Source organism: Ailuropoda melanoleuca, chromosome 14 (genome assembly GCF_002007445.2).
Source record: "Ailuropoda melanoleuca isolate Jingjing chromosome 14, ASM200744v2, whole genome shotgun sequence".
NCBI lineage: Eukaryota > Metazoa > Chordata > Mammalia > Carnivora > Ursidae > Ailuropoda > Ailuropoda melanoleuca.
Window position 1 is genome coordinate 43,809,031 of NC_048231.1, and position 24,984 is coordinate 43,834,014.

Here is a 24,984-nt window from a genome sequence, read left to right on the forward strand (position 1 = left end):
AAGTGGCGACACCAGAAGCGCACGTCAGCGACCTCGAGGCTTCTCCCCGGAGCCAAGAAGCCCTCGAAGCAGAGCTGCTGATGGCTCTGGAAGCTACTCCTGGGCTTGGCCGCGTCTTTTGGGGCCGGCTCAGAGAAAGGACAGATCTACCCGAGAGCTGAGAGAGGACAGCAGCCTCTTCCCGTCCGTCTGCGGGGCTTCCGGCATCCTGGACCTGATGCTCAAGGCCGGAGCAGGCAGCTGAAGTGTATGTGGTCCCGCCCCCATCCCCCTCCCCCGTCACCTGCCCGGTGAAAGGACGGAACACTGAGCATCTCCATGTGCTCTCCTCTCCAGTGACTAGGGTCGGGAAGATTCCCCGGGGGCTGGTGGGGCTGGGAGCTGGGCACAGAGCAGGTCAGCTTCCTCAATTCCGCAACTCCAGGAGAGGAAGCACCCCTTGCCAGGCAGGCCCAGAGCCTTCCTGTCCGTTCCTGGGCATGCTGGTGTCCCTCCTCTCCTCAGCATGCACATAGCTCCCTCCACCGGCCACAGGGGGTGGGAGGGTTCTGTGCATTCTGGCCTTGTCAGCTTGCCTGCCCTGCACTGGGCCTTGGTGTCCAGAGCTATAGGATAAGAACGTTGTGTCAGCTCATCTCCAGAAGCCCCCACGCTGCTCCTTAATTCTGTGAGCCTTGTCTGGATCCTGGGAAATAAACAAGCAACTGCAAACAGCACAAAAGCAGTGCAGAGTTCGAAGTCTGCCATGGCCCCACTCCCCCACCCAGGGAGGAGGGGCCATCTTGCCTTGGGGAGCACAGCCCAGTGAGTCCTCAGTCCCTGTCTTCCCCAGCACAGCAGATTACCCCACCAATCGTGGCCTAGCACCTAGACCTTAGATCGAGGTCTGCACTGGCCTTGAGGTACTGCTCATGGGTGGGGATTTCTATGCTTCGTGTCTGCCTCCCTCTCTGCCATCTTGTTGGGGCAAGAGGAAGTTTGACGGGGGAGGATGCACCCCTCTCCCCCGCCACTGCCTTGGAAGATGTCTGTTTTCCTTTCCATCATTCTGGCCCCAGGGCGAAGGACGGTGTGAAAACCAGGCTTTGACTCCCCCAGTAGGACTGTACAGTGGGCTCAAGGCATTGAACACCATCATCTGGCTTGGGGACCATGTTCTGCCTCTTCATGGGTCCTGGAGGAAATGGGCCGGGGGTATCTGAAAGGAGACACGGCCCATTCATTAAAGATGCAGAAGGCAGGGCTACTGCCCCCAGGACTCTCCAAGGCTGGCTAGTTCAGATAACACGGAGCGGGCATGATGTCCCCCCAAGGGCTGCTGGGTGTCTCTAGGACAGCAGCACCCCCGCCACCCCTCAGGATGCACACTCTGGTTGACACAAAGCTCTTCGCCCTGAGGTGCCTGGGTGGGTCAGTTGGTTAAGCGTCAGCCTTTGGCTCAGGTCATGATCCCAGGGTCCTGGGATCGAGTCCCACATCTGGTTTCTTGCTCAGCTGGGAACCTGCTTCTCCCTCTCCCTCTGCTGCTCCCCCCTGCTTGCGCGTGCTCTCTCTGTCAAAGAATAAATGAAATCTTCAAAAAAAAAAAAAAAGCTCTTTGCCCTGAATTGTGGCCTTATCCTCGGATCCTGCACAGTCCACCTGCAGACCTCCCTGTAGGCCGGGATGCCCTCATCGCGCTGGGCTCTGGGACCCTAGCCGCCAGTTGGCTCTTTGTCATTGTATTGTGTGGCCATGATCAGAGCTCCACCTTCAAGGGACCAGTGGGCCTACCTCTTTTCTCTCCTTTCTCTAGCTGCTCCTTGGCGGGCTTACCCCTACAAGCTGCCCAGTAACATAGCTGTGCTGCAGGCTGGGCTCCAGGCATGCTCCTCTCCTCTCCATGCTCTCCTTGCTTCATCACTTCCACCTTCAGGCCCCAATTCCTATCTCTCTGCCACATTTACATCTCCAGCCCAGACCTCTTCCCTGAGCTAGATATTTATGTCCAACTGTCCCCTTGACTACTCCACCTGGAAGCCCACAGCACCTCAAAATCAGCTTGTCAGCAGCAAACTCTTCTCCTGTGCAAACCAGGTGCATGAGCCAGAGGACTGGCAATAATCCTCCCTTCTCTCCCCCACCCACCATACCCAGCCAGCAGTAAATCAGCTTTTTTGTTTTATTAAATTCAAGTTAGTTAACATACAGCAAATCAATTTTTTTAAAAGATTTTATTTATTGGGGTGCCTGGGTGGTGCAGTCGTTAAGCGTCTGCCTTTGGCTCAGGGCGTGATCCCGGCGTTCTGGGATCAAGCCCCACATCAGGCTCCTCAACTGGAAGCCTGCTTCTTCCTCTCCCACTCCCCCTGCTTGTGTTCCCTCTCTTGCTGGCTGTCTCTCTCTCTGTCAAATAAATAAAATCTTAAAAAAAAAATAAAGATTTTATTTATTTATCTGAGAGACAGAGAGAGCGCACAAGCAGGGGGAGAGGGAAAAGCAGGCTCCCCACTGAGCAGGGAGCCCAATGCAGGGCTCGATCCCAAGACCCCGGGATCATAACTCAAGCTGAAGGCAGCCGCCCAATTGACTGAGCCACCCAGGCACCCCTGTATCAAATCAATTTTACCTCCAAAAACAATCCCAGATACTATCTTCTCCCCAGATCACCTGTAGCAACCTGATGAAAATGCAGTCATCCCTCACCTTGACCACTGCCGCTGCCTCCAGTCTTGTCCACCTGCAGCCACTCTGGTTCCTCTGTAATTCCTTCCCCGTAAAAGGCAGGGTGCAAGTGTGAACCTGCCTCTCCCCTGCCTACAGCACTCCTAGGGCTTCCTGTTGTTCCCAGGACAGAACTCACCGTGACCCATAAGGCCCCACACAGCCGGCCCCTGCCTCTCTGGTGTCATCTCCCACCTCACCACTCCTTGAACTCTGTATATCCAAAGGTCTTCTCCCTCCTGCTGTGAGACCTTTGCACCTGCTCTTTCCCTCCACCCGATCAGATCAATGTCTGTTCATTGTCTGGATGGGCAACCCCTTCCTGACCCCGGGAAACTTCCCCCGACTACCCCCAGTACAAACTCTTTCTTTGCACCTGTTCACTGCAGTTTATGCTTGTTTGTGGGGTGATGTAACTAGTGTCCATCTTCCCCATTCGGCTGTCAGCTCCACAGGGCAGGAACCATCATCATGGAGTTCCCCACTGAATGAAGGAACGACTGCCTATTATACTAAATCGTTCTAGGGCAGAACTTACTTGTGTGACATAATTCACAGCCTCCTTTAGGGAAGAAATGATCATTCCTGAAAAATGGGCAATTTTCTGGTGCATTTCAGTGAAAGCCGTCTTTTAGGAAACCCACTGCAGCATTCAGGGACCGATTTTTTTTTTTTTAATCAAACCATTTTATTGAGGGGCTTTGGGGAAAGGTCGAAGGGGAGGAGGACAGGGAGATCCGACGTCCTCGGCCCGGCCGGAATCTTTCCAGCCTCACAGTCGCCGAAAGGGACCGAATATTTTTTTTTTAAAGATTTTATTTATTTGACAGAGATAGAGACAGCCAGTGAGAGAGGGAACACAAGCAGGGGGAGTGGGAGAGGAAGAAGCAGGCTCATAGCGGAGGAGCCTGATGTGGGGCTCGATCCCATAACGCCGGGATCACGCCCTGAGCCGAAGGCAGACGCTTAACCGCTGTGCCACCCAGGCGCCCCAAGGGACCGAATAATTTTTAAGCAGACATTTCTTCATTGGACCTTCATTTTTTTTCTTTTGTTAGAAAACAATCAAGACTAAATTGTCTTAGAGTTCTTTTCTTGCATAAAGTTTGAATAAAAGAATTGAAACTGCGTATATAGCCAAAATGTGTTTTCGTTACTAATACAGAAGCATACGCAATGATGATTTGCGAGAAACTGGAATCCCAAAACCTTTCAATTTTGCAGTGCTAAAACTTTTCGCGATTAACGTGAACGACACGCCCCTTAGTCTGCCCCACCACAGCGCCCCCTGGTGCGGATAGTCCAGATTCGCAGGACCAGAGCGGGGCGGGGGCGGGACGAAGACTACAACTCCCATTAGGATCAGGGCTTCTGGTGACGTCACTACGGAGCGCGGTCTGGCCTCGTAACGCGCAGGTCTCCCATTGGTGGACTGTTGCAAGCGCCTGCGCATTTGGCACAGTCCCGCCCCCACCGTCTTCCGGCCCTGTTACGTACCTGCGCCGCCCGAGCGGTCCTGGGATAGCGATGGAGACGCCCGAAGCGTCAACCCGGGCGCTATTGGTCCCTGCCGGGTCCGGGCCCCGGAGGAAGCGCGCGGGAGGGGAGGCCCGGGCTACGACGAGCAAGCAACGGGTCCTGGACGAAGAAGAGTACATCGAGGTAAGACCTCGAAGCGACACTAAAGGATTCTGGGTCCCTTCCCCGCCTCGCGCTCTTCTCGGGTCCCTTCTCTCGGGTCCTGGCCGACTCGTCCCCTCGCGGAGGTAGAGCAAGCCGAGTCCGTGCTCTTGCGGTGTGGACAAGTCGGAGAGCCAAACAAATCATGCAGAGAGAGGTGTCCTTGGTGGGGGAGGCACCAGTAGTGTTGTGGGGGGGGGCTTTGTTTAGGGGGGTAAGGGAAACAAGGTATTTTATTAAAGCGTGAATAGGTGTGTGGGAGGATGGTGGCAAAGAGGACTTTCTAGAGAGTTGAAACAGCAGATGCAGAGGCTGGAGGTCTTGGAAACAGTCTGTGATTGTGTCAGCATCATTGAGTTAGTGGGCGTCGGAAGATCCTTGAAGTGGGTCTTAATACTACAGCGGACATGCAGGATGAGGAGCTGGCAGGGAGATTGGAGGAAATCAGTTTGGTTTTGGACTGGTTAAGTTTGGGAGGCCTCTGGGATAGACAGGCAGCTGGCATTAGTGGATAGCTGGGTGCACAAATATGCAGCTTAGGAGCAAGGTCTGGCTGGAGGTACAGATTTGGGAATCTCAGCCAGTGCTGCTGGTGGGGGTGACAGGCTGAAATCATCCAGGTAAAGGGTTCCGATTGGAAATAGGAGGTCTTGGGTGGAATGAAGAGGCAAAACCCACCTTGGTCCAGATGGTGTGGAGATTGAGCCAGCAAAGGAGATGAAAGTGATCCGTTAGGGAGGGGAGAGAGAGAGGTTTCACATCCTCATTAGAAACTGCAGCTAAGTTCAGGGGATTGTTGGGTTGGACAGAGGTTGGGAGCATGAGCAAAGACCTTAGCTATGTACACTGGTGACTGAGAGGCAGAGGAGAGGCAGATGTGAACTCTGACAAAATTTTATTCTGACCTCTGGGGTTCCTGGGTGACTCAGTCGTTAAGCGTCTGCCTTTGGCTCAGGGCGTGATCCCGGCGTTCTGGGATCGAGCCCCACATCAGGCTCCTCCGCTAGGAGCCTGCTTCTTTCTCTCCCACTCCCCCTGCTTGTGTTCCCTCTCTTGCTAGCTGTCTCTCTCTCTGTCAAATAAATAAATAAAAATCTTAAAAAATAAAAAAAAAATTGTTCCTCTCCTTCTTTCTCCTTGACCACCTAGAAAGCTGGAGATATTAAAAAAAAAAATTTTTTTTTTATTCTGACTTCTGACAGGGCCTCCAGACAGTCATCCAGAGGGACTTCTTTCCTGATGTGGAGAAGCTGCAGGCTCAGAAGGAGTACCTGGAGGCTGAGGAGAATGGAGACCTGGAACGGATGCGTCAGATTGCCATCAAGTTTGGCTCTGCCCTGGGCAAGATGTCCCGGGAACCCCCACCGCCCTGTAAGAGCGGCAGTGGTTGGCGGAGAGGGGAACTCCTGCTGAACTGATGCCTTAGGCTGGCTCTAATCCCCACCCCCTTCCTCCTTCTAGATGTGACTCCAGCCACATTTGAAACCCCTGATGTGCACACAGGCACTGGAGCCGTGGGCAACAAGCCCCGGGGCCGGGGCGGAGGCCTGGAGGAGGGCGATGGTGAGTCAGCAGTTGGGTTTGCCTGCGAGTCTCATCCTGTGCCGCTCTGAGGGGCTGGCCCAGAGGCAGATCACATCTTGTCCCTAAGGTCTCTGTTTGCCTAAATGGCAACCCATGGGGTCAAAGAGCACCGGTCTGGGAGGCAGGCATGGGGCAGTTCTCTGAGCCAGCCCTCCTCCGTGAAATGGGAATCTCGCCACCTCTCTTACCGGCCTGCTCTCTTGTGTGCTAGCCCCTGCCCAGTGGGTTTCATGGGCCTCGGAGGGCCCCTTTCCCACTGTCATCTTAGATTGCCTCAGAGTCTCTGCTCTTGTTTCTTCTTAGTCACTTCCCCTGGATAGCTGCACAGCTCACACCTTCTCTCCCCTCAGGTATTACAATTCAGGAAACCCTTTCCTGACAACCCTCCCCCCCCCCGAAAATATTCCTTCCTGACTGGCTTTGTTTTCTTGCTGTAGGACATGGCACTTAAAAAGACATTTCTCTGTTTATTGTCTTTCCTCGCCACGAGAGCTTCTCTGTCTTGCTCCCGTGTGTGTGCTGCATCTAGGACAGCACGTGGTATGTTGTGGGAGTAGAACAAACAAGTTGGCTTCTTCCACACGTGTACTGACGTGTCGTGACATGATCCGGCTTAAAGAGGGAGTCTTTCTAGGAAAGAGCATTTTGAGTCCTGTTGAACATAAGTGTACTACGTGCTATGGGACTTTCTCATGATCGGTGGTTGATCTCGTCAGTAGAACATCAGTGCCCAGACAGACAAGATGCTTGCTGTTCTCCACTGGGTTCTAGTCTATAGCATGCTAACGCAGATGCCCTGTGTGCTCACACGGACGAGATATTTTCTGCCTTCAAGTCCAGCTCATCGCGGCGTTACTGTAATCCATTCTGTTGTGTCCTTGGAGCTTGGTCCCCTGGAGCTTGATCGCAGCTCCACTGTGATGTGGCAGATGAATCACCGGCAATTTACAGAGTCTTCTTATTTATTTATTTGTAAAAATTTTACTTTATTTGAGAGAGCAAGTGCGTGTGCTAGTGGGGGGAGGGGCAGAGGGAGCAGGAGAATCTCAAGCTGACTCCACACAGGGCTCGATCTTGAGATCACGACCTGAGCCGAAATCAAGAGTCAGATGCTTAACTGACTGAGCCACCCAGGCGCATCTCTCAGATTCTTTTCTTTTTTTTTTTTTTTTTAAAGGTTTTATTTATTTATTCGACAGAGATAGAGACAGCCCGAGAGAGGGAAACACAAGCAGGGGGAGTGGGAGAGGAAGAAGCAGGCTCATAGCAGAGGAGCCTGATGTGGGGCTCGATCCCATAACTTATGCCGGGATCACGCCCTGAGCCGAAGGCAGACGCTTAACCACTGTGCCACCCAGGCGCCCCTTCTTTTTTCTTTTTTTTAATACACCTTGTTCATAAATCTAGGAGTCATTTCAGTAACCTCGGTTTGAGTCCTTATCTTTCTGAGTCTGGGTCTTGAACTTTTAGCCACTATGCTTTGTGCAGTCTAGCAGGTAGGAGGTGGTCAAGACTGTCAGCGGAATGGAAGACAAGGCTGTCCTCCTGATGGCCCCGCTGAAGCATGCCCCACTACGCACAGTGTGATGACACCGTCTCAGTGGGGGTACCCCTTTCTATGGTGGTGGGTGCGACGGCTGGGGTTGTGGCCCCGTGCCTGCGTGGCCCCATCCCGCCTGGAGCTCTGGACCCTCCGGGGTCCCTGCCCTCAGAGCCTGCTGGCAGGTTGGGAGGCTTGGGTGCCAGGAAGAGAGGAGCAGGTAGGGAAGCACAGGTGCCGGGAAGGGACAGAGGGAGAGCTTGGGTCTTTGGAGACAGGTCCTACAAGGACCGGCCCAATTTTGGCAGGGCAAGGCTTCTATGACCGCCTGCCTTTTTTCCTCTGAGCCCTGGGTGCCCCTCTTCCCGTCTGAGTCAGACATAGATTTCATGTGACATCCAACGGATGAGGAGAGCCCCTGAGTGCCCCCTGGGCAGTTGGGGGGTGATTCTGCCCCCAGGTGGGGAGTTGTCTGGCTGTGTGGGCTCTTACCCACAGACGCACAGCCAGGGTGAGGGTTCCAACCCTGCTTACGCGGTTAGCACCGTTTGTTGGACTGAGTGACTACAGAGTGTTCATGCTGCTTTGGTTCTGTGTCACCCCACCTCTGCCCCTGAGCAGGAGAGGCTGGAGAGGAGGCGGAGAAGGAGCTCCTGCCCAGCCTGGATGTCTTCCTGAGCCGGTACACAAGTGAGGACAATGCCTCCTTCCAGGAGATCATGGAGGTGGCCAAGGAGAAGAGCCGGGCACGCCACACGTGGCTCTACCAGGCCGAGGAGGAGTTCGAGAAGGTGTCCTTGGGTGCGGGGGCACGGGCATCCTCTGTCAGGGTGGAGGGAGTCCTGGGGCCAGGGGCACCGTGCCTGGGGGCCTCTCTGACCCTCCCTTTCCCCCTGTGACACAGAGGCAGAAAGATAATCTTACACTTCCGTCGGCAGAGCACCAGGCCATCGAGAGCAGCCAGGCTGGCGTGGAGACCTGGAAGTACAAGGCGAAAAACTCCCTCATGTACTACCCAGAGGGTGAGCAGGCGGGGCTGGCAGGCAGCATGGCGTGGGGCCTTTAGGGTGCGTGCGTCTGTGCTCCCTGGCACACTGGGCCTTGGAGGGGTCCTGGTCTGCCTCTGGGCAGAAGGGTCTGTGTGTTATCAGTGAGGGAAGGAGGCTGCTCCCCGCTTTTCCCAGCTTCATGCTTCTGTTCACCGGGGAATGACTTGGGCTCTTCTTCAAGCCTTGAGTGTGGGGCAGTGGTGGGGCTCCCCACCCTCTGACACTGCTGCCATCTCTCCTCCGTCCTCCAGGTGTTCCTGATGAAGAACAGTTGTTCAAGAAGCCGAGGCAGGTGGTGCATAAGAATACTCGCTTCCTCAGGGATCCCTTCAGCCAGGCTCTGAGCAGGTCCCAGCTGCAGCAGGCTGCCGCCCTCAATGCCCAGGTGAGTGGCTGGGGCTGGCTGTGGGCAGCCACCACCTTTCTGATCTTGGTCTCCTTTCTTAAATTAGTACCATTTTTGGGCTTGGCGAAGCCTAGCATCATGTGAGTATTTGGGGGCTCCTGTGGGGCAGGGTCCTGAGTCTTTTCTTGACCTGTATGGGCTTCCACGGGGGCACTGTCTTGGCCAGAGATGTTTTGTGGGTCAATTCTGTTCCAGCTTCTTCTTGGGAGACAAGGACGTGAGAGAAGAGAGTCTGGGAGCCAGCGTAGGCTGGCCAGACCCACACCCATGCACTGGGCAGGGCAGGGCAGGGGTAGATGGGGTGGGCAGGCTGGGATAGGGCAAGGCTTGGTAGACCAGACAGCAGTGGTGACTCCAGTGGTCACGGGGTTGAAGTGGGAGAGGCAGGAGGTGGGGAGACTGTTCTTGTGGCTTCTGCAGGTGCCTTGTGGGAAAGAGGTCAGAGCACACATGCCAGTAGTCAGCGTTTGTTCCTGTCGGGGCCTACATTAGTAGCCACTGAAAGCAACTTGTGTGGGGTGTGGCCTGAGGCAGAGAACCCCGGCCCTGTCCTGCATGGAAGGAGGGGGAGCTTCCCTTGCTCTGAATCCTGCTCTGACAGGTCCTCAAAGTCTTCTCAGGGGCTGGGGTCCTTCCTCTCTTTCTCCAAGGGGAGGTGCCAGCCCCCGAGCTTTGGGTCTGCCCCGAGGAGGGGAAGCATTGCCAGCATGTTCTGTGCATTTGCCCATCAGCTAGCTGGAGAGAGCAGGCCTGGGCCCCCCTGACACTAGTCTCTCTTGTTTGTTCCAGCACAAACAGGGCAAGGTAGGCCCTGATGGCAAGGAGCTGATTCCCCAGGATTCCCCACGAGTGGGTGGATTTGGATTTGTTGTGACCCCTTCTCCTGCCCCTGGTGAGAAGTGAACTTGCTGGCACACCAGCCCCCTGATAGGACTGCCTGTGGGGAGGTGGGCTGTTCAGGTGACTCTGGGGACTGTTGACACTTCTCCATGTCTGCCACATGCCTCATGTGACTCAGGGACCCCGTGTCCCACCTGTGCAATGACAGAGCTGAACAGGGCTGTGGGTGGGCTGGATTCTCAGGTAGAGCTGACCTGAGATGCATGGGGCCCAGCCCATTGAGCTGGGCGGTCTTCCTGCTTTGCCCCAAGCTTGGCAGGACAGACTGGTTTTGCTGGGAACCAGGGGTGTCTGGGCTCTGCTGGACAGACAGGCTGTGGTGAGTATGCTGAAGGGCACAGGGAGACCAGGCAGTAGGAGGCTGGGCATGGGGGCATAAAGAAGAGGCTCCAGACCCCAGCCCTGCATGTCCTCACACAGGAAGTTTATGAGTCTTGGGGACAGTCTCACAGTGCAGCTGTGCACATCCCCCCCACCATATACCCCAAACACTGGCCTCTGAGTTCTGGGCTGCTGGTGTCTGTGACACAGGCCAGGGTATATGGAGGCACTACAGGCTTGCCCAAGGTCCTGGCAGGTTTGGGTGCTCTGAAAGCCCCTAAGTGTCACCTTCTTTGGGGTGGGGTGCCATAGCAACCTCCAGGAGGCCCCTGTGGCCATGTGCTAGGATGGGAGCTTAGCTGACCCAACCCAGCTTCTCTGGGGGAGCCCCCTTCCCAGGCTAAGCTCCACAGCTGTCAGGGCCTGGGCCTGCCTTGGGCCTAAAGTGGCCCTGGGGTTGTCCTCTCAGAGGGCAGAGGAGCCGGGGTTCCAGAATCCCGGGGAAGGAGAGTGGGCCATTTGCCAGCCTTTGCATTTGTTAGCTGGGGCACGCATGGTGATAGCTGGCTGTCATGGGCGGGAGGGCCTAGCAGTGCCCCCACCTGTGTCCCCTGGCCTGAGGTGACTGAGCTTTCCATCTGCAGGGGTGAACGAGTCGCCGCTGATGACCTGGGGGGAGGTCGAAAACACTCCCTTGAGAGTTGAAGGATCTGAAACCCCCTATGTGGACAGGACGCCAGGGCCAGCCTTCAAGGTGGGTCACGGGGAGGGGAGCTCAGATGGGACCCTGAGTAGACACCTGGTCTTCAGAGCACTTGCAGCTGGGTGCACAGAGGACGGTCTAGCTGCCACCGGTCAAAGCAGAGCCATCTGAAGGGCCAGACTGTGCTCCAGGCTGCACACCTGCACACCACTGCACTTCTCAATAAGACCAGGGCTCTGAGGACAGGTGTTGGGTGGAGGGAGGGACTCGGGTGTGGGGCCAGGGCACCAAAGGCATGGCCCTCTGAGCCTGCAGGCTGGTGGGCTGTGAAGGGCCCCAGAACCCCAGAGTTCCGTGGGATGTGGTTTGTGTCCTCAGAAGAATTGCGTGCTTGCAGAGGGAGGCCTCTGGCTGCATGTAGAGGGGAGCATGAACCAGGAGGCAACAGTCTTATAGCACTTGTCAAAGTGGGGCTCGTGAGGCCTGGAGCAGGTGTGGCAGGGAAGCTGGCTGCTAGGTGGTTTGTGAAGATGGGGTGGCCTCGGATGACCCCAGAGAGGCTTTGAGAAGGCAAGGCATTCTGGTCTGTACACAGCTTGTTGGGGAAACTGAGTGACTGGCGTAGTTTGGAATAGGAAGGAAGAAAAGTCGCTGGAAACTGGGAGCATGCAGTCCTATTCTCAGGGTGCTGGGCCAGCACTCCCAACCTGGAGTGCTAGGAGATCGCAGGAGGCAGAGGTCAGTGTTGTTGCAGAGAGCAAAGGGCGCGGGGTTGCATCATCTGCTTTGAAACCCCGAAGGGTCAGGCATGGAACTTAGAATTAATGTAGGTCTGCTGCGTGGGGAGCTGGGTTCGAGGTTGTCTTGAACCGATCCCGCTAAACACTCGCAGCGTGTAAATGCAACAGGAAAAGAGATCTCACTCAGTGTAGCAGCAGAAATTTAGAGCAATACTTTTAACAATGTCTTAGCTTTTGTAAAGGAACCACCAGCTAGTGCTGCAGGCTCGCATAAGGAAAATCAGAGGGTGTGGGCCGCAGCATGGGGCCTCCCCAGCGTATCTCCGCTCGCGTTCCGAGAGGGAATGCACATCCACACAGACTGTGTGTAGACGATTTTGGCACCTCGGTTCTTAAATTTGGGACACAAGGATAACCAGGAAAAACTGGAGAGAGGAGTGCCGTCAGGCTTTCAGGCACGCTGCAGGTATGGGGGTGTCAGAAGTCCGCCCCGGTCCTGGGGCCTACCAGGCAGCAGGAAGAGCTTCTGAACAAACCTCAGTCCAAGTCTGAATTCAGGGTATGTGAGAGACGACTGTTCAGATTGTGCTGAGAAGTAGGGTATTTGGACATAAAGTGCCTGATACGGCCGAACGAGTTCCCTCAGTGGAAGAGTTAAGCATAGAAAGCAATAAATGTAAACAAGGAGAAGAAAATAGTAGTCAATATTTAACCTGATGTTAAGGTAGGAAGGAGTGAGGTAAAGAGAGACGGTCACAAAGGAAGCAGGGAGTAGATAATACTATACGAAGAGGTCGATTTAAGTACAGCGAAAAATCCCGTGGTAATTAACTCTGAAAGCAAGTAACTGAGAAGGCATTTGTGTGGCAGAGCTTAACGGAACTGATGGGGATAAAACTGAGGAAACAAACAAGCACTTGAATAGGAAAATAGGACAAGGATCCATTTCGGGAACTTCTGGAAAGAAATACAGAAGGTCAATGGAGGTTGAAGTCAGCAAGTGATTTACTCCCATAATCAGAGGGAAGCAGATTCAAGCAAGACCCCCTTTCTTCCCTAAAAGACTGCTGGAGGTTCACAGGTCAGCAGTGCTGGCTTGCAGGGAGCCACGAGGACAGGAGGGAGACCCGGGCCCTGGGTGGATGGGCAGTTCAGGCGAGGTGGTCGGGGGCTTTCGGGGGATTTTTAGGGAGGTGGCCATGGGTTTTGAGGATCATGGGACGCCACGGGAGAGAGGGGTGCTGCAGCAACAAGGGACTGGCTGGCTCAGTGTGCGGCCTTGTAGATCCTGGAGCCTGGCCGCAGGGAGCGGCTGGGGCTGAAGATGGCCAACGAGGCCGCCGCCAAGAACCGGGCCAAGAAGCAGGAGGCCTTGAGGAGAGTGACGGAGAACCTGGCCAGGTGAGAAGTGCCTGCCCCGCATGGGTGGGGGTCTCTCCCTGTTCCTGCTTGGCCCCACCCCCTGCAGTGTGGATACACGGTGTGCAGGGCAGGCCAGGGGTTCTGTGGTAGGTCCTGTGGCAGCTTCTCTGGTCCAGGGCGTGGCCTGTATGAACCAGGATGCAGGGCCCCTCTCTGTCTTTTCCTTCTTCAGCTGCCTCCTTGGCACATCCCTAAGAGGCGCCTTGGGGCCCCTTGTTCCGCTATGAGCTCCTGTCAGCCGTGTGGAAACAGGTGTATCGTTCTCCTTGGAGAGAGCTGGGGTTCATCCCAGCCCCACGTCCAAGGGCAACACCACCCCTTGACCTTAAGTTTGGCTGCAGAGCTGTGTGCCGGGCCGTCGGGTGTCCTTAACCTGTAATGACCACACATCTCCCAACTATCTTTGTGGGGCCATGGGAAGCCCCACTGCTGGCAGTGCCCGGCTGGGCCTCATGGTGCCTCTTTCACCCACCCCTTCCACCCCAGCCTCACCCCCAAAGGCCTGAGCCCAGCCATGTCCCCAGCCCTGCAGCGCCTTGTGAGCAGGACGGCCAGCAAGTACACAGACCGGGCGCTGCGGGCCAGCTACACCCCGTCTCCAGCACGCTCGACCCACCTCAAGACCCCAGCTGGTGGGCCTCAGACCCCCACGAGCACACCGGCTCCTGGCTCTGCGGCACGCACCCCCCTCAGCCAGGACCCAGCCTCCATCACGGACAACCTGCTGCAGCTCCCTGCCCGGCGCAAAGCCTCAGACTTCTTCTAGTTCCAGGCCCGGGCCGGGCCTGTGGAAGCTCTGTGGAGCCTGCAGGGCAGCTGCCCACTCCGCAGAGGACTCCGGCCTCCTGGGGACCCAGGCTCGGGCCATAAATGGTGACTGTCCCGGGAACCACAGAAAAGATGCCATGCCTTGGCCAGGCTGGCACAAAACTTGCCCCCACGGCCCTTGAGGTGTATCCCAGGGCCTCACTGATACTGTTTTCTATCGAAGCCTTGCCTGTTTCTATCTAGCCGTCATTAAAGAGCACCTAGCACAGTCTGGCAGGACCGTCTGTCCGGCCCGCTCTGCACAGGCCTTAGGCTGCCCTCGTGCCCACATCGCAGTCTCAGGACTGCAGGCTTCCCTGGGAAGAAGCTTCTGGGTGAGGTGAACTTGGAAGTCCAGGATGCCTTTCTTGCCACTACCTGCATTGCTTCTGTGGCCCCCCTGGGGTTTGGAACCTGCCTTCTGCACTGAGCTCACAGCACGTTGGGCCCTGCTTCCCAAGTTCTGTCCCTTTGAGGGAAGGAGAGAGCCCTTGAAAGTTGTGCCCCTCAGGTTCTCCTGGGGCCCTGGGTTCAGGTCTGTAGCCTCCCCAGCCGGGCCTGGCCTGCGTGGTTTGCTGGTGACAGGGTTGCGTGGGTCTGGTGTGTCAGACCACACATCACGTGTCGCACCTTCAAAGTGGCCTCAACGTCACCTTCTTCAAGCACCTGGTCTCCAGCTCAGGTGGGGCAGGGCTGTCTCTCTTCCTGCACTTCCGTCTCCCCGTGCTCCAGGCACCACCTTCCCTACGCTGCTGAGTCACCAGCAAGAGCTGTGGGTAACAGTAACCTGGGCCACAGTGTCAAAAAGCAATGGGGCCAGGTTCCACACAGACCCAAGAGTGCTATGTGCACCACAGGCCACGTTTGCCCATGACCTTGAGGGCTTTGGTGCCCGACTCTAGGAGGCCTGGGCCAGCCACTTCACATGAAGGTGGGATGTCCAAGCTGGCTCCCAGATGGGTCTCTTCAGGCCTTAAGTGGGGTCAGGTCGTGCCCTCTGAGGGGCTTGCACTGCCCAAGGAGACACCCTGGAGTCTGCTCAGACCAGAGTTTTTCTTGCTTCGAGCATACCGAGCCCTGCCCTGGCCATTGTCTTAGGTTGTCCTGCATGGATCCTCGCCCCCTCTGTGAGTGCCGTGTTCCCTGGAGGCTGGCGTGGGGCCAGTCACCTGCCTAGGCACCCACTAGTCTGTGCATGACTGTGAGTTTCCAGGGGGCCAAGCCCCAGCCAAGCCCTGTAACTTACCAGGGGGCTGGGACTGGGCTCAGCGGGTGGGACCGGGACCAGGACCGCCCGGGGATCAGGAAAGTGTGGCCCTTTGTGCTCTTCTCCCATAGAGTAAGGGGGGAAGCATGGACCAGAGCAGCATGGAGGCAGAGACATCTGAGTGGATGTGAGATGCAGAGGGAGATGCTGTCCAGGCAAGGCCACTTAAGGCCAAGCGCTGGGCCCCCCTGAGCACTGGCTGGTGTATGGGGAGGACAGGAAGGGTTGGGGAGGGCGTGGGTGAGAGAGGTCTGGGCTGGGGCTGTTCTGGCAAAGGAAAGAGCACTCAAGGGGCCAAGGTCACTGATCTCAACTGCAAGAATGGAGGGAACAGAGTACATGGAGAAAGGGGCTGTGTGAGGGAGAGGGTTGGGGTCAGGGTCAGGGTGGATTGCTCCTGAGCCAGAGAGACCCTGGAGGCGCTGGGCCCGGGGTGGGTCAGCAGGAGACGGTGGGGGGCTGGCTGTGAGCTGCGGCTGAGGTCGTCTTGCACACAGGGCCTCGCCATGAGTCTGCCTGTGCCTGAGCACCAGTCCCTGCACCCTTTTGCTGGAGACCCCTGCGCCGCAGGGAGGGTGGTTGGCTGAGTCCTAGAGAAAAAGACTCCTCACGGGGCACTCTTGATGCTTGTATACACTTTGTGGTTTATTTGGTGGTCAGTAATTAATGTCTTTGCTACTAAGTGGAAGAAAGCTAATAGAACGTAATCAAAATAGTGGTTTAATTGACGGATTTTACTTGTTCCTTGCACCTGTGCCTTCTTCAGCTCCTACTGCCTGTTTAGTTTATGTGGGTGCACGCTATGCACCATGCCCCCCGGGCCCTCAGCACCGCTAGGTGCTCGCTTTCCCCACCTCGGCTCCAGTGACATGATGATCTTTTGCCTTGGAGGCCTCGGCCAGCCTGTCCTCCATCCTGTCCTCGTTCTCGGGCACCACCAGCAGCCGGTGCTGGGTTTTGGTCCCCAGCTTGTGGTCCGGCCGGTGCTCGGGCCGGTGCTCAGGCCGCGAGCCTGGCCGGGTGTCCAGTTTGCCCTCGGTCCGGTACTTGCCCTCACCCTCCCTCTTGAAGGAGGCAGAAGACATGGCTTTGGGCTTGGGGGGCTGCAGCCACGAGTGGCTGAGGATCTCGTCGATGTGCAGCCGCCGGTTGACGTCTGGCTGCAGCATGCGGTAGATGAGGTCCTTGCACTCGCCCGTCAGGTTCTTGGAGCGGGGGAAGTCCACGCGGTGCTCCTTCTGGATGTGCAGCATCTTCTTGATGTCGGAGTCGTCGTAGGGCATGGAGCCACAGACCATGATGAAGAGGATCACGCCCAGGCTCCAGATGTCGTACACCTTGGGCTGGTAGGGGATGCCCTGCAGCACCTCGGGGGCCGCGTATGCCGCCGACCCGCAGAAGGTCTTGCTGAGGATGATGCGGCCGCTGCTGTCCCGCAGGCAGCGCTTGGAGAAGCCGAAGTCGGACAGCTTGATGTTGAAGTCCTTGTCGAGGAGGAGGTTCTCGCACTTGAGATCTCGGTGGACGACGTCCAGGTCATGGCAGTACTTGACGGCCGAGGAGAGCTGGCGGAACATCTTACGAGCCACGTCCTCATGCAGCGCTCCCCGACACTTGATGAACTCGAGGAGGTCGCCCTGGACCCCGAGCTCCATGACGATGTAGATGCGCCCGTCAGAGGTCTCAAAGATCTCGTAGGTCTTGATGATGGAGCGGTGGTTGACGGTTGCCAGGATGTCCATCTCCCGAGGAAGGAATCTCTCCACGAAGTCGGTGGGCGTCTTCTTGCGGTCGATGATCTTGACCGCCACATTGAACTTGAGGCGCTCGGAGTAGGCAGATTTGACTTTTGCGTACGAGCCCTTGCCAAGATTGATGCCCACGATGTAACCCTTCTTCCTTAGGACCGCGGCATCGTCCATGGTGCCAGGAGCGGCTGGCGCCGCTGCACTCTACATCCCCTCCCCACGTGGGCCAGCGGGCATTGTCCTCATTTACACTGTGGGGAGCCGTCTGGCTGGGCTGGGCCTGGACTTGGAGGGGCGGAACGCTCAGCATTGTCCCCGTGTGACTTCAGCATGTGAAGTCATAAAGCCAGCCTGCCGGGAGTAGGGACTGAGCTGGGGGAAACGGGGCCCCTGGAACCCCGTAATCCAGGCTGACCTGGCAGGAGTGCCTACTCCCCGCCCCCTGGAAGGAAGCCAACACCCCAGACTGCGGTAACCCTCCCTGTTCCTCCTCCTCGATGTGGCTTCCTTGTCATGAGTCAGGCCTGAGGGAGGGCCACCCAGGTCAAGCCCTAGTGCCGGCCCCATGCCCATTTCCTTCTCCTGGCTGTGCGGACTGACCCTGCATTGGTCCATGCCCCACCAGGGCTGATTTCCCGCAGCTTCTTTGGGGCGTGAAGAAAACCCTCTCTAGGACTTGTGTCCTTGGAGCTGGTGGTGCCTGGGAGGAATGGCGCTGGTCTGGCCAGCCTTGTGAACGAGAGCAGCTCTTGTTCAGGGTAGAAGGGTGGGCAGAGGAGTGCCGCTGCGGCACGTGTGGGGTGGGAGGGCCGGCAGCGCCCTGGGCCCCAGACGCAGATGCGTGTTCCCAGGGCTGGGGCCTGCCTGGAGGACGGGCCAGGCCTCAGTCAGGTAGAGGAGGCGTCCAGGCAGGGAAAAGCCTGGGAGAGGCGATGGCTTGTTCTGAGAATTGCTGAGTCTCACAGTCTGGAGGGAGGGTGGAGGAGAAGGGAAGTGGCTGGCAGACATTGCAGGGCCTGGGGCCAGAAGAGCCATGAGCCAAGTCACATTGTAAGATGGTCCCTGGCAGAGTGCCTAGAGCATGGGCTTCGGGGTGAGTGGAGGCCAGTGCCTTTGACCAGATGAGAGGAGGCTGGCCCGCGGTGGGCCTGAAGGGATTGGACGGCAGAGAGACAGAGAGTCTGGTGCACTGACCCCTGAGTGGGCAGGACCTTGGTCAGAGCTTTGGTGCTGAGGGTCCTGGTAAGAGCAGGCTCGGGGAGGAGGAGGGGGTCCTGAATTATGTCACTCTGGACCTTTGTGAGGAGTGGGCATGTTGTGGTCTGGTGGACCCCTGGCGTTGGCATCTCTCAAGCTGTTTTGCACCTGAAAGCAATGTGAAAACCCTTGTGTTTTCGCTTTAGGAAGTGTGGCATCTTCTGTGTGTCTCCTTAGCTACTTTAGAAGCCCTGCTGCTCATTTGTTCCCCATCCCAGGCACCTTGTGCCCGCACGTGGACGTGCCATATGCTCAGTGTTCAGGGGAGTGGGGGAGGAGGAGGAGGCCTGCGTGTGGGAGGTCGGGAGGGGAGGGGAGGGAGGAGCCAGTGTGCAGAGGATCTGTAGGGCCCCGCCAGGTTGATGAGGGGCGGGACATGCCAGGCAGACGTGTGAGCACACCTGGGGCACAGGGCGCTCCCTGCGTCTGGGGGTTCATGTGGAAGATCTCCAGGGCGGGGCAGCCAGAGTCCGGATGCCAGGGAGTGACTGCTCTCCAGCAGCCACGGCCTCCCTGAGGCCTGCTGCTGGCTCTTTGGAACTTCTGTTGCAGTAGCTTTGGCCTGATGCCTGTTCTCTCCTGGGATGTCTGGCAGAAATGACCAGAACTTCATTCCTTTGCATCCCACAAGGGGCTGGCTGTGAGGATTTGCAGGCCAGGACCCAGGAGCATGACAGTCTCCTCTGCCGTCCTGCACTCCCGAATGTTCTATCTGGGGCACCCCCCTGCACATCTGCCTTTTTGGCTGTCTCTGCCGACCCACCCACTTTCCCCTTTCTTGTAGCTTCTGCTTCCTCATACTCTGCCCTTGCCTGGGACCGTGTGGCCTCTTTGGTTGTCGGGGGACACGGTTGAGGAGGCACGAGGTGAGCTGCTGGGGTGGGGCGAGGTGGCTTCACCCCACACACGCATGCCGAGGCAGGCCCTCCTGGTATGTTCAGGCCGGGAAGTGTCCCATTGGACCTGTGGTCTCCGGGGGGTACGCCCAGCCTGTGGCCCTGCACGTGGGAGACCTGCAGACTCTGGGAAGGCGCCTTCCCTCTGAGTTTCGGCTTCCTCCATTTCTCCACTCACCCTATAGGCATTGGAGGGTTGGTTTCAGATGCTGGGGTTCACTGATGAACTAGATAGGACCCATGCCTTTCCTAAAGCCCAGAGGACAGGGAGCTTCTGTGTCCCACTAACAGCGCAAATGCCTAGTGGTGGCTGTGCCATGACATGGGAACCCAGGGCTGTGAGGGAAAAACTGGGACTGGATTTGGGGAGCTTGGGAGGGCTGAGGCCTGAGGCGTTCGCTACATGGAGGGGGACGAGGCCATGGTGAGGATCTTGATCCTAGAGCCTTGGGGAGGGTCACTGAAGGGCCCAAGCCAGGGCTGACCACAGGAGTGGCCTAAAATGTGAGACTTCAGTCACCTGGGCCACCACGCTGTGCTGTGTGATCTCAGGCAGTTGCCCACCCTCTCTGAGCTATCTCTCCACCTGTAAAGCACACAGTAGATGCTCCTTTGTGGGGCCCCTCCTGCCCAGGCTTGCCTTCCGGCTAGGCTATGGCGAGTTGCTCCCAGACCCTCTTGCCGCATATTGCCCGCGGCCCCGATGACCACAACAAGGCACAGGTGACCAAGGCGAGGATGTTCATGAGCTTCTCAGGATGTCCTCACTCCAGCCAACCCCGTGGGCTCTGGAATTGTACTCCGCCACCGGATGATCTGCATGATGCTGAATTCCTGGGGCCCCTGGGGAAAATTGGGGGCTCCTCCAGTATTACCCAGGGCCTGTTCTGCGCCTGGACCTCGGCACTCGCAGGCCTGCCCCAGCAGTGCTCATAGTGGCAGGCTGCCAAGCTCGGAAGGCTTTGTGGAGGCTATGGCGCCTTGGCTGCTCCTGGAGCCACAGGTAAGGTCTGCAGGGATGCATCTACAAGCGTGATTATAGCACGTGTGTGTAGGGGGTATGGGGATGAGGGAGAGGGCTGGGAGGCCAGGAGGAGGCCAGGGCTGGGATGCCAAGGCCGGGCACTGGGATCCTTTCCGAGAGCAGGGGGCTCTGGACTGTATGCAGGAGGAAGGCACTGGCCACTGGGGGAGTCCTGGGGCGAGTAGAGGCCTTGGTGGTAGCTGCACTGTGTGTTCACGACAGACACCCAGGGGCACGGAGACAGGAAGACCTAGAATGTGTGAAGGTGGCTGTGGGGAGGGCAGGAGCCAAGCAGAGTGGTGGAGTGGATGTGCAGAAGGGTACAAAGAGAGGGGCTGGGGCAGTCACTGGACCTCACATCTCCTGAGGCCTGGAGTTGGGGTCTTTCCAAGACACCGACATGGGCAGAGGAGGGTAAGTCTGAAGATGCTTGTCCTCTTGATGTGTCAAACCTGCAGGTCCACATGAAGTTGTCCAGAATTGAGTGCAAAGCAGGAAGAGAAAGGGGCTCCCATGGCTGAGGTGAGAGGGACCACCCTGAGAATGACACAGGTGGGCCGCACAGGGCACGACAGCCAGCGATGCTAAATTCAGGGCTGCTCCTTCTAAAGGACACCGATGGCTGCAGGGTACAGGCATGCATTTTGAGCGCACCTGTCCTCTCCTTGCCAATGTCCACTTATCCACTCTGGCATGGAGCACCGCCACTGGGGTCAGACTGGGACTAGAGCGGAATGGGATGCAGTCGAGACCACACAGTGACTGCGGGACATGCGGGCTGGGTGAGACTGGGCCATCCAGCGCCCCACCACCACCACTTCTCCTGGGCAGGGGGGGTGACCACAGGCAGGATGACTCAGGGCATGTCCAGAACTGGGTGCTAGCTGGCCATGGGGGAACCTTGGTGGACAGAATGAAAGAAAGGAGTTGACTACCAGGGTGGGGAACTCAAGAGGGGCTGAGAGGCTGGTCCACCTGTCCCCTGCAGGCCCCTTCCCCACTGGCAGCCATTGGAGGCAGTGGCACTGGGATGTTGAGGGCCCAGATCCTCAGCCCCAACTTCAGAGGAGCCCCCGCCTCCTGTCCCTCTGCTGCAGGCTTCCCCCTTGACCCCTTGCCCTTCCTGATCCTGTCCTCTCTGTGCCCCCTTCCCCTTCCCAGCACTGCACTCATGGCCTCCCTCTTGAAACAGTGACTTCCTCGCTCATCTCTCTACCCTGGTCCAGGGCCTGAGGTTACAGTCAGGGCTGGGCACACGGGGATGTATTTTCCCAAACTGGAGGTGAAATGTGGTGCGATCTGAGAGTTGGGAGCCGGAGGGGGTGGGTAGTGCAGGATCCTCTCCTTGGATGACCACAGTCAGCTGGGGCAAAGACATTCACCCTGGGGTTTGCACTATTATAGTGATTTATTGTTTCTTTAGCCATGTGGGTTACCAAGTTCAAAGGGAGGGAGAAGAAACTGAGGAAAATAGTGGCTCATCCAGGACAGTCTTCCTACTTTGGCTTGTCCCTTGGTTTCTTTGGAGCTCAGGCTCAAAGCCATGAGCTCTGCTTCATCCCCTGCTGGCCCCCTGGGCCAAGAGAGGCTCGCTAGGTGTGTATCTCTGAGGGCTGTGGGAGGGCCTCTTCCTCTGTCTCCCTGCCAGCCAGCTCTCCATTGAGGCCCGTAGTGTCTGATTGCCTTGACACCGGCACTTGCAACGTCTCCTCCTCATCGGGTTTTGGCTCAGACTGTGTCTCGGGCCACGCCTCCTCCTGGGGCTCCAGCTTGGTGGCAGACTTTTTGTCAGGGGTCTCAGGGGTCCGCGAGGGCTCAGGGCCCCGGGAGCTCTCGCCCTCCTCGTTGATGGCCGCAGAGAACAGGCCCGGTGCCTTGGGCTGCAGCCACGAGTGGCTGAGGATCTCGTCGATGTGCAGCCGCCGGTTGATGTCCGGCTGCAGGATGCGGTAGATGAGGTCCTTGCACTCGCCTGTCAGGCGCTTGGAGCGGGGGAAGTTGACGCGATGCTCCTTCTGGAGCCTCAGCATCTTCTTGATGTTGGTGTCGTCGTAGGGCATGGAGCCACAGACCATGATGAAGAGGATCACGCCCAGGCTCCAGATGTCGTACACCTTGGGCTGGTAGGGGATGCCCTGCAGCACCTCGGGGGCCGCGTACGCTGCCGACCCGCAGAAGGTCTTGCTGAGGATGATGCGGCTGCCGCCGTCCCCGCAGGCAGCGCTTGGAGAAGCCGAAGTCGGACAGCTTGATGTTGAAGTCCTTGTCGAGGAGGAGGTTCTCGCACTTGAGATCTCGGTGGACGATGTCCAGGTCATGGCAGTACTTGATGGCCAAGGAGAGCTGGTGGAACTTCTTGCGAGCATCATCCTCTTGCAGGGCTCCCCGGGTTTTGATGAACTCGAGGAGGTCACCCTGGACCCCGAGCTCCATGACGATGTAGACCTTGCCGTCTGATGTCTCAAAGATCTCGTAGGTCTTGATGATGGAGCGGTGGTTTAGTATGGGCAAAATCTCAATTTCCCGGGGAAGGAATTTCTCCAAGAAGTCCGTGGGGGCTTTCTTGCGGTCGATGATCTTGACCGCCACGTTGAACTTCAGGCGCTCAGAGTAAGCGGATTTGACTTTTGCGTACGAGCCCTCTCCCAAATTTATCCCCATGATGTAGCCTCGTCGCTTGAGGATGGCAGAGTCGTCCATGGTGCTGGGAGCGCCCAATGCCTCTGAGGCTGCTGTCTACATCCCTGCAGGACATGGGCCAGCGGCGTCCTCATTTACACTGTGGACTGAGAGTCCTCTGGGCTGGCCGGCCCTGCTATCCCTGCCTCCTAGAGGCCAAGACTCTGGGGTGGAACGTTCAGCATTGTCCCCCCAGGTGACTTCAGTGGGTGAAGTCATAAAGGAGGAGTGCCCTGGGGGGATGAGGCTCTGGCCTGAGCCACTTGGACTTGGAACTCTGGAAGGCCAGCCAGGGGGCTGGAGTGGACCAAAGGCCAGTGGAGAGTGGCCTTCCACTTGGCTGAGACCCGAGATAGGAGGGGGCTGTGGGGAACACATTGGTCTGCTCGTGCTTCTAAACAAGGAGCCAGGCCTCCTTGTGGGGTTGATTATTTCGACATGGGGCCTCCCAGGAAATCCAGGTTGGATGGTCATATTAGTCTGAGTCCCGGCAGGAAACAAAAGACATACTCAAGTTAGGGCAGTCTGAGGAAAGTTTAATAAAGTCATCTTATTTACAAAGGTGGGAGTGGAGTGTTGGGTACTCCAGACCCCTGGAAGAAGGGAAGGTTGGTCACTGGAATCTGGGAAGAGTGTAGAGGCAGTGACTCCAGAGGGAGGGAGCTGGGGAAAAATATCCCTGACCTCTTTTCCCTCCCTTCATCCCTAGAGGTCCTTGGTGATGTCCACACAGGCAGGCTGCAGGCTGTGCAGGAGGACCAAAGGTAGAGGTGGATCAGGAGGGGCAAAGACTCTTGGCCCAGCGGTGATTGTAATTTCGGAAGCCAGGGCTTTGCCTTCTCCCTGCACGGTTTGGCTGGACTTTTCACCTCCCTGTCCTACTCTCGCCACCTGAACTTTTGCTGGCCTGCTTCTCCCAACAGTGGCTCTGCAGGGGGACAGCTGGCTGGGATATCTGCTCTTAGCTGTGAGTTCCCTCCCTGGGGTCTGCCCAGCCTGTAACCCTGTCTGGGCTCCCTGGGCATATTAAAGTTTGGGCCTAGATCCCTTTGAGTGCAGCAGCTGCTCCTGGGAATGCTCCCTGAGGACAATGCAAGCAGCCAGGGCAGTGTTGGACAGGGACCACTGTTTCTGCTAGCTGTGGGGCCCCTCGGTTGTGACAGGCCCTTTGTCTAGCACCTGAGGGAGCAGAGGCAGGCAGGTCTGGCCTAGCCTTGGGTTTTATCTCAGCCATCTCCACTTGGAGGGAGTGGGTACCTCTCTCAGGGACCCCGAATGTCATAGGCTGGAATCCTGGGACATTCAGGATTATGCCTTGAAGGGACTTGGGAGGACGGCTCCTGGGGAGTAAGCCAGTGGGGCTGGAGGTGGGCCAAGCTAAAATGGGTCCCGTTTTCTCTGCTCCCATCTTCACCCTCTTCCCCAGCCCTGACACCGTGCCAGGCCTCGTGTGCATGGCTGGTGGTCCTTCCATTGGACAGCTTGCTCCTCTCCTAGTGGGACACTCCATCTGCTGTGTTCTCTTCCACAGTCACACTGTTCCCTGACAGGTGTGAGGCCAGCCCTGGGAGCATGGTCTCCTCAACCTTTCCTCACTGCAGATGTAGCCTGCTGTGGCAGCAGCTGTGCCCAACATTCCTTCCTCCTCCTCCCACCAGGCAGGGCTCTTCCTTCAGAGGCCAGCTTTGCTCCACAGTCTAAGATCTAGGTTTCCCTTTCTCAGACATTCCGGTAGGCTATTTCCTCATCTGAAACATTTTCAGTAGTGTGTGCTGGGGAAGCCACACCTGCCTGTTTCTTACAGGGTGGATCCTCCATGCCCCCATCTTCCCACTTCCTCAAAGCTTGTCTGGGTTCCTCCCGTTTTCCTCATCTCTTTTCCGCAGCGGTTCTGCCTTTACAGAACCACTTTAGGGAGTACTCTTGGGCCGCTGACCAGACCTGGGCCCGCAGGTATGCGGGGTGTGGCGATCCCTCGTACCCCAGGGTCCCGCTTCACTCTGGTCCACCTCGGCTCCCTGTCCCTCCCCTCTTCCTTCACGCTCCGCCCCCCTGGGCTGCTCCCCGCCCCTCCGCTCCCCACCTCATCGGTCCCACTGCGCCTCGCCCCTTTCTGTATCCGTCATCTTGGCCGGGTTACCCCTCCCCCACCTCCCCTGCCCGGCGCGTCCCGCCCTGGGATCCTCGCCCTCCGTAGGCCCTACCGTCCAGGCTCCACCCCCGAGTCCCACCTCCCCGCTTAACCAATGGCACACTTA

The 24,984-nt window shown here is 57.4% G+C and overlaps 3 protein-coding genes across 5 annotated transcripts; 1 reads left to right on the top strand and 2 right to left on the bottom strand.

Moving 5' to 3' along the window:
* The first annotated feature begins 4,195 nt into the window (after positions 1-4,195).
* Positions 4,196-23,288, top strand: ESS2 (ess-2 splicing factor homolog). Of its 3 annotated transcripts, none has more exons than XM_002920605.4 (12): positions 4,196-4,365; positions 5,586-5,754; positions 5,845-5,946; positions 8,129-8,298; positions 8,412-8,529; positions 8,808-8,941; positions 9,752-9,854; positions 10,828-10,937; positions 12,912-13,027; positions 13,535-20,026; positions 20,506-20,569; positions 22,103-23,288. In XM_002920605.4, exons 1-10 carry the CDS (start codon positions 4,231-4,233, stop codon positions 13,812-13,814), a joined length of 1,437 nt encoding a protein of 478 aa, XP_002920651.1. In that variant the 5' UTR covers positions 4,196-4,230; the 3' UTR covers positions 13,815-20,026; positions 20,506-20,569; positions 22,103-23,288. The 3 variants fall into 3 exon arrangements, with proteins under 3 accessions (XP_002920651.1, XP_019656667.1, XP_034498467.1); XM_019801108.2 differs by having other exon boundaries at positions 13,573-20,026; XM_034642576.1 differs by lacking the exons at positions 13,535-20,026; positions 20,506-20,569; positions 22,103-23,288 and adding an exon at positions 13,221-13,528.
* Positions 15,956-17,044, bottom strand: TSSK2 (testis specific serine kinase 2). Its single transcript, XM_034642578.1, has one exon. It carries the CDS (start codon positions 17,042-17,044, stop codon positions 15,956-15,958), a length of 1,089 nt encoding a protein of 362 aa, XP_034498469.1.
* LOC100466915 (testis-specific serine/threonine-protein kinase 1) lies at positions 21,640-22,747 on the bottom strand. The gene is given in 2 exon segments (XM_034642577.1): positions 21,640-22,257; positions 22,259-22,747. Coding segments are annotated over 2 exon segments (1,107 nt in total).
* Positions 23,289-24,984: the final 1,696 nt, after the last annotated feature.